Below are 8,538 nucleotides of genomic sequence, written 5' to 3'. Positions count from 1 at the left end.
TCATGGCCCGGGCCACGACAGGCCCAGCGACCACGCCTGCGGCGGGCACGGCGCTCTGAGGGGCGGATCCGCCGAGCCGAGCCGAGCCGAGCCGAGCCGAGCCGAGCCGAGCCGAGCCGAGCCGAGCCGAGCCGAGCCGCCGTCAGCCTCCACCTCTGCGCATGCGCCAAAGCCTCACTGGCGCTTAGCGGCTTGCGGCCTAAAACCCGCTGTCACCGACGGGGCGCGCTTATTGGCCAGCGAACCTTCCTCCGCCGCCCCCAGCCAATGGCCAGCGGGCCGGCACGGCGGAGGCGCGCTGATTGGCCCGGCGCCTCCCCCGCCGTGGGTGGGGCCGCCCGTGCGGCCGGCCGCTGCCCGGGGAGGGGCGGCAGTGCGCCTGCGCGCGAGGGCGGGGGCGGTGGCGGCGGGCTGGGGCGGGGCGGGGCGTGGCGGGCGCGTGCAGCCGCGGGGAGCCGCCCTCCGGGCCAGCGACCGCCGTCCCGCCGCGTCCCGCCGCAGCAGCGCGCGGTGAGTGCCCCCGGGGCAGCGGCGGGCCCGTCCCTCCGCCCGGCGGCGGGAGGGCGGCCGGCGTCCCGGGCGGGGCTCCGCAGGGCAGGGCTGGGCTGGGGCGGGCGCGGGGGGACGGGGCGGGGCGGGACGGGACCCCCGGCGGCGCGGAGCGGAGTGGGTGGGCTCGCCGCCCTCGGCCCCCTCAGGGCGGAAGCCGTGTCCGCGCTGTCCCGGCGGGCGGCCGCCCGCGGTCGGCCCCCCCCCGCCCCGCCTCACGGTGCCCGTTTCTGCCCCGCCCAGACCATGTCCAAGTCGCTGAAGAAGATCGTGGAGGAGAGCAGGGAGAAGAACCAGCCCGAGGTGGACATGTGCGACCGCGGCATCTCCAACATGCTGGACGTGCCCGGCCTCTGTAGGTACCGGCGGCGGCGGGCGGGGAGAGCGCGGAAACTTCCTTATTTGTCCCGGGACCGGCCGGGGGCAGCCGGGCCCTGGGCGCGGCGGCTGGGGCCCGCCCCGCTCCCGCCCGCCGCCCCGGCCCTGGGCGCTGGCAGGGCGACCGGAGCCTCTTCTGTGCCGGGTGCCCCGAAGCTTTGGGTATCGGGGGCTCGGGGAGGGAGTGGTGAGCGGGGGGAAACGCTCTGCTTCCAGCTCCCGGCAGCACCGTAACGAGCTGAGAGCCTGTCCAGGAGAGCCCCGGCTCCACCGCACCGGAGAGACCGGCCTGGGGAGCCGGGGCTCCCGCCTGCCTCTCCCCTCACCCCTGCCCGTGCTCCGCCCGCAGCCCTGAGCGCTCCCTGTCTGTCCCTGCTGTCCGTCTGGCACTCGAGTGATGGGGAGACATTGCCTCCTGTCCATCCTGGCCTCTTCCTGCTACCGAAGCAAAAACACCCGCCAGGTAGCATCTCCGCTGGTTTTTGAAAGGGATAGGGTGAGGTGAGCCTGGAGCTGGGCACAGCTGGTCCCTGAAGGAGAGTGAGGTAATACTGTATTACAGGTACAGCAATATCATACTTTGGATATTGCGTGATTGCATGTGCTTCCAGAATTGTGACGGTATGTTGTTATTGGTAGGTTGCGTTTGCTGTAGATAACTTACAGCAAATGCAGCATACCAATAACAAAACCGTCAGAATTCTGGAGAACTCATAAATGAAGAGCAAGGCAGGTAACTTTGCCTTGCTTTTGCTTTGGCTAAGAGTGCATATGATGTTACAGTACAGCTGATACGCAGTAAGTTAAAGTTGTGGCTGGCTGTAGCATGCCACAGGCTGAAATTTTCCTGAATGCATGATGTAATGAGAAAAAAGTAAAATTTAAAACAACCAATGTACTTGAAACTCTAACTGTATCCTGGCTGCGCTCTTTGCCATGTTCGTTAAACTTGGTAGCAATCAGGAGCAAGTTTATGTAACTCTTCTTACATGATGGAAATGAGTCAGGGAAACACGGCTCACTACCAACTCACCATCATCTGCAGAGTCAGGACCAGACCAAAGTATCTTCAATCCCATCAGTAAAGGACAAAGACTTCAGTACACTCTTGCAGAACTAGGTGCTGTACCGAAGTCTTCATCCTTTGCTGATTCTTTTGCTGCTTCTGAGTTGTGTATGGATTTCAGGAAGATGACACTGTAAAGCCCGTATATGTGAACTCATGTTAAATAGAAAGTTTCACTGTATTTCTGTTGGATGAACAGTTGTTTGAGACAAAGTCGTGTTTGGCTCGCGTTAACTACAGACCCATTTTCAGAACTATACTTATCCCTTTCAGATAAACTAATGCAATAAAAGTGTGGGGCAGCAGCAGAGTACTGTTGCTTTTGTTAAGTAGACTTGGTGCCTGTTAAACTTATTAACACTAAGACACATAATTAATTAGCCAGCTTTGATCTTTCAGATGGGGGGAAAAAGATAATGTTGAAGTATATCAGTAATGCTAAAGTAAAAAAAAAAACCTTTTCTTGTACAAAAACTGTCTCGGGTTTGTTCTGCAGGCAGGGTTAGGGACCACAGTGTGGGACACTGGTCCACAGGTGGTCCCTGATATCAAGTTGCTAATTAAGCATTTGAAGCTTGTTTGGCAGGGAACTCACTATGTGAAGTGGGGGCTCGTGGTACCCTAGTTAGACTGCATCAGACAAGTCTATGTGCAGATACTCTTGGTGCACATTGTGTGACTTGCTTTAGTTGTGGGGATTTGGGGCCTTCTCCAGTTTGAGATGTAAGTTAGGGGAGGGGAAATGATGACTAGTTTCTGGTCAGTTAATTGAGACCTCCTTGCTTTTTCAGTTACTCTGCACTCTGGCAGAGAAGGCATTACAAGTTGGCTTTTTTGTTTTGTTTTTTTTGTTGTTGTTGTTTTATTGTCAAGGTATTTGCCACTTTTCATGTGGAGAAGGAATAACTTCCTCCAAATATGCCTTTTAAAAAGTAATGAATAGGTATTACCTCTGAATTTTAGGTAATGGTTTAAGAAAATGTTAAACTTGCTTGTTTTCTAACCCTGTCATCTGATTCCTAATGGATGACCTTTTCTAGTATAGATTGGGTGTTTTGGTTTTCTCTGTCTCTCAGAACTGGCAGGGAAGCTAAATGAGTGTGACCTGGTGCCTTCCCTTCTAGGTGTGTTGGATATCTTTCCAATGCAGTGCAGTGTTAAAGCTTGCCTTTTCACAAAATTTGTTTTTTCCATGAAATAAAAATTTTTGTTAAAAACAACCATCATGATTCATGCCCAGTGACCGTTCTTTCTTAGCATCTTGTCTTTAATGAGGGCCACTAGTAGATGTTCGGAGATAAGCATAAGATTAGGTTATGATTGGAGAGAACATATTGGTGGTGTTTTCCCTGGTTTTGGTCATTTGAGGTTTAAGGACTTACTAGGTTGGAGGATACTCCTAAGTTACTGTGTTCGATAGCCCCTGATAGGGATTTTGTCTCATGTAATTATTGAATGGTTGTGAATGCCCATCCCTCCCAGTGGCCAGTAACTCCTAAAGTAAGCTGCTCCCTATAGTCTTTGCTATTCTTCAAGAAGAGGACCAACCCTTGTCCCACTGCATATTTGAGTACTTGCTGCGGAGTGGCTAGTGGGCTCGTATTTAAGCTTTCTTAACTTAATTCACATAGAGTTAACGCAGACACAAGGATTTGGAAGCAGTGCACCGTGTAGCATCTGCTCAGTGTGCCCATCCTCTTCCATCAGGTGCAGACCTGTTCTTGTCATGTGTGGTTTTTAAACAAAAACAAAACAAAACAAACCCAAAAAACCCAACAACAAAAAAAAAACCCAAACAAATCATAAGTGATCATAGAAAACTGGTGCTATGTGGGGCCAGAGAGGAGAAAAGAGAAAGGGGAATATATGCCCTGGCTTGGACAGGATTCTCTTCTGGCTTCTTTTTCCAGTCTAGTGAATGACATGCTACAATACAGGGTAGCCACTTGTATTTTCTTTTGCCTTGACTTCCACCCTCTGTAGTAGCTGTGGGAGAGACAAAACAGACCAAACTTGCCTCTGTCAAATACCAATGTCTCTTTCCAAATCAAGATGAAATACTTTTCCTACCTGGATGGAGACTGACACTCGGTATCTGAAAAACTGTCTTAAACCAGCTTAGGCCTAGAAGCTTGGCAACCTCTACATGTCTTCCTGCTTTTGTGTTTAGTAAAGGGAAAGTGGAGTTATCAGCTTGTTTATAACATGGTGTTCAGATTCACAAAGAAAAGTTCAGTAGTGCTGGAACCACTGCTTGCTCAGGAGTTCGTTAAAGTCATTACAAGTTGAGTTCTATTTTTGGAATATTCCTCGAATCCAGGCAGTTCCGTGTTTTCTATTAACAACTTAAAGTACAAACTGGAATTATGCTAGAGGCCTTCAGAGCATCTGAATTTTCAAGGCTTTCAGAAACATAATATGAGAAAACTCTTTTCAAAGATGTTCTGTAGAAAAGAGATTTCATTTGAGACTAAAAATATCCCTTGATCTAGGTGTTCTGTACTTTAGCCCATCATACTAATGCAAAGACCATGTGAAACAGTTTTAACCTTTAAAGGCTTTTCTTATTATTCTGGCATGCGATAAGACAAATGCCATACCATTTGTGAGCACATCTTTACTATAGTTGTGCATCCATACACAAATAGTTTTAAAAAATGTCTTGCCCTGTGGAAGTGTTCTAATTTCTTTTTTTTAATTCCATATTGTGAAATAAACAGATCATATTTGTATGCAAAGCACCCAGATATTGACAGGTAGTGGCAGAGAGCATTAATAGACATCGTGTAGGGTGAACAATCGGATTCAGCAAGTAGGGCATGATGTGCCTTTTCCCTAGCCTGATGGTTAGGGCATTTATCAGTAGGACTTTAAACAGCCATGAACAACTGTGGAATTGTTCTTTGAGTAGGGAACAGTCTCTAATCTCCGATTTATCTTTAAGTGATCGCTATGGGCAAGCTATGAATTAAGGAATTATTTTGCCCAAATAAATTGAGACATCTGCTGCTCTCTAGTCTTACTGTCAGGGAAGGAATATTGGATGAAATCCTGTTTACTGTGTAAGTGTTAATTTGCTCTCGTTATCATTCCATCTGTAAGCTATTCATATTTTACATAAAGTACATGCTTGTGTGGTAGGAATTAACATGCCTAGAATTTTTTATCAGAAAGTTAGTGTTGGTATAATTGTCCGCTCCTAAAATAACCAAAGCACAGAAGACAGAGGGGCAGGCTACTTGTAAGTCATTTTGTAGGATACTGTAATGCTCATCCTGCATTAACTTCCTCTGATGGGACAGACAGTGTCTTATCTTGGTTCAGCAAGGTCTCTGGAGTCTTCCTGTTTTGTGGGTTTTTGTTTGTTTTGTTTTGTTTTTTTTAATTCAAGTTTTGTCAGCTAAATAGTTTATGTAAAGCTAACTTGCAGTGCATGACAACAGTGTATGAAAAGGCTTGATACTAGGGCCAAAAGGGAAGAGCTTAAATATTCTTCCCGTGACCCACTCTTTTTTTGAAGCAATAGTGGGACTGGGACCATAATGGGAATTTGTAATTACTGTGTATGTAAATTGTTCTGGCAAACGGTAGTATCCTGACTCTCAAACTTCTGTGTGGATATTTGGTGCGTTCTTGAAATCAAAATAACTTATCGCCTGTGTGCTAATTACTGTAACGTTAACAAGGCATCTGAGGTCTGCAGTCCTCAAGGAGCTGCTGCTTCGTGTCTAGGAGCATCTCCGGTGGCATCATACGGAGGTTATAGTAATTCCCCTGTGGGAATCGCGGTGCCCTTCGAATCTCAGGGGACTGGCGCTCGGGGTGAATCGTCTGACCTGTTGAGTGATCCTCAGCGGGTCCTGCTAGTTATGCTTGCCTGAGCTGCATACGTACAAAGCAAAATGGCTCCCCTAGGGCCCCTTCAGCCTTCTAGATGTTACTCAGGGATGTTAATTAGTTGCTTAAGACATCTGTCTTTATCAGAAGAGCTGATAGTTTAGTTGTCATGCAGAATTGATTTTATATATAGGATGAGATAAAACAGCTCTTCCCACTGCACAGTCCTTTTCGCAGGAGTAGGCGAGTGGCAGCGTACTGAAAAACTTAGTATTTCCAGGGGCTGGTTGTTTCACACAGGTCAGTTCAATGTAAGGGAGCAAATTCCCCTCCTTGTAAGGAGTGACCCGATGCCGCTTTATATCTAGGCTCCCTTTCTTAAAATGCTTGCGGACCTGTCTCCGAACTGGTACGAAGCTTTGGACCTTTCAAGACTGAAAATCTTTTTTGTCTAGATATGGCTAAAATGCTGCTGGAAGTATTCCAGAGCACAGATACCTAAACCTTTGCTCTTTTCAAAGTAATATCAGAGTGTTACCTTTTTGTTGCTTTGGGGGATGTCAGTCTGCTTTGCAGGTCAAAGATGCAATGGGATTCTTTGTCATGGATTGACTGAGATAGTGGAGTTTCAGACAAAGTGTCTAGGCTTCAGTCAGATCTGGACAGTAAAGTCCACATTGAAGTGTCTTTGGTCTAGGAATTTTGGCCTTGACATTTTTGATATTGGGACTTCATTCTATTCTGTATAGACACGTGAGAAGAAAATACTCATTTGAAGAAGACAGTGATGTGACAAATGTGGAGAGGGAGTAGTGAGAATAATGCTTGTAAGCTTGTGTTGTTAAAGGCCAGCAGTACGTGTGGCTTGATGGTTTAGTCAGCAGACTTACCTTTAAAAACTAAATATGCACAGAACTTTTTATGATATTTAAATTCAGCAGGAGTTTGATGTTCAGAAGACCCGAGTCTGCAGTCCCAAAGCTTAATTGCCCTTGAGTAAGCATCCTCACTTCCTATGTATAGAAATGATGAAATCATGTTAGGAAGGGTCCTCCATATGCGTACACGTGGATTAGATCAGAGTCTGTCTCAGTTCTCTGTTAGTAAAACACTTCCTTTTCTTACTGTTTTGTTTCTTAGGTCAGTTTGTAAGTGATCCAGAGCAGGTACTTGCATGTGTGCTGCTGTCTAGCACTTAGTGCAGTTCAGTGACTTTATACTTCTGTGGTGCAAAGAAGTTGCATGCAAGTAGTGTCTCCTCATAAGCTGCCTTCTTGCAGGGTTATGAATATTATTTGGTATGTTTTTTCTTTTAAATATTGAATTACATCTTGAGCACAGAAACAGAAAACCTTAAAGACTTCTTTTAGTCTATTTGAGTTGTCATTCTGATTTGTGTGCTTTAAGTGGGTGTTTCACGTAGTGGGGCATGGGGGCGGATCAGGACTGCTTCCTTACCACTGCCTTGAAGAGTTCGTTTTATTTTGATAACCTTGGACATGTCTAGCCTTAGTGTTAACAAATAATCATTCATAGAAGTAATACCCTCTTCGAAGAAGAGGTGGTTCATAGGCAGAAGAGTTGAGAAAGGCCTGTCATATTGGTGGATGTATGAGCTAAATTTGATGCTTTCCTCACATAGTTTCTCAAGTCAGTCTAGCTGCTTATTAAGAGGCACGTAATGGGGATTGCTGGTTTTAATGTAATGAAGTTCATTCTGGACTCCACCAAAGTAAAGAACAGATTATCTGAGTTTTGGATTCCGTCCTGAAGCTGGCAAAGCTCTGTGCAAAACTGGAAAGAACTGGTCAAGGCCACAGAAGTGTGGTGACAGCTTCCGTCTCCGTTCTGCTTTAATAACCAAAGAAAGCATCAACTTCAAAGGGGAAAAGAAATAGTGCAAAAGTTCTCTTAGAACTCACTCTGTGCCTGGAGGCCTGATTTGACTTCCCAGTCCCTGCAGTTTAGCGTGGGTGTTGCAGCCCTTTGCCTGGCAGCAGCGATGCAGGGGTCCCACCTCTTGGGAGTCCACTTGTCCCTCCTGCGTGTGGTGAGGTGCTGGCTGTTTAGTATGAGGTTGTGTTAGTTGGTCTCGTTCTGCCACTGTAGGTCAACTTTTCTGCTTCAAAAACAAGTCTTAAAGTGAGGTGGGAGCAACTTTGTACAGTATCAAAAAACAATAATGAATTTTTTTGTGAAAAAGCAGGTTAAACAAAATCGTTACTTTCCAATGCTACTGTCATGGGGAGGGCAAAGGAGAAATGCTGAAACGTTCCTGTACCCCAAATCGAGAACAAAGCTGGAATGCCATCTCGTCCTGCTCTTTGCAGCGCTCAATGCTTCAGCCTTAAAGGCTCTTCTCTTCAGTGTCCTTAACACGCAGAGCTGCCTGACATCCCAGCGTGGTGATTTGTAAAGGCACAGGGACCTAGCTAGTCCTCACCATCGCCTGTCTGAGACAATTGAGAATATGAAGCTGGTGGAACTCTTTGGTATGTGTTGTATGCTTTTTCCTGCCTTTTTGATCACCTAGGATTTATTTGAACATCTGAGGCTTGGGGAAGATATTACGTGACTAATCAGACCTTTCCTATATTGGCTAATGGGGGAAAGGAGGCATCTTGGACAGGAGGACATTACATGGATAGGCACACAAGCCGTTTGAATTGTGGTGCAGAAGATACCCATTACTCTCCTTGTGGGGTGGG

The 8,538-nt window shown here is 47.0% G+C and overlaps 1 protein-coding gene across 2 annotated transcripts in view; it reads left to right on the top strand.

The window, feature by feature from the left end:
- Positions 1–410: 410 nt before the first annotated feature.
- The window catches only part of RSU1 (Ras suppressor protein 1), a 109,837-nt gene continuing 101,709 nt past the window's right edge, over positions 411–8,538 (top strand). Inside the window, exons 1-2 of one of the 2 annotated variants that reach the window (XM_082310573.1) lie at positions 411–510; positions 793–904. In XM_082310573.1, coding sequence (XP_082166699.1) covers positions 796–904 — 109 coding nt within the window. In that variant the 5' untranslated portion in view covers positions 411–510; positions 793–795. Of the gene's footprint in view, positions 511–792; positions 905–8,268; positions 8,323–8,538 lie in introns of those variants that run through there. The other variant, XM_082310574.1, reaches the window with a different exon arrangement.

This window comes from Platalea leucorodia (assembly GCF_965183815.1).
Source record: "Platalea leucorodia genome assembly, chromosome: 1".
Taxonomy (NCBI): Eukaryota; Metazoa; Chordata; class Aves; order Pelecaniformes; family Threskiornithidae; genus Platalea; species Platalea leucorodia.
The sequence above is the reverse complement of the archived record's forward strand: the minus strand, read 5'-3'. Positions and strand labels throughout refer to the sequence as shown.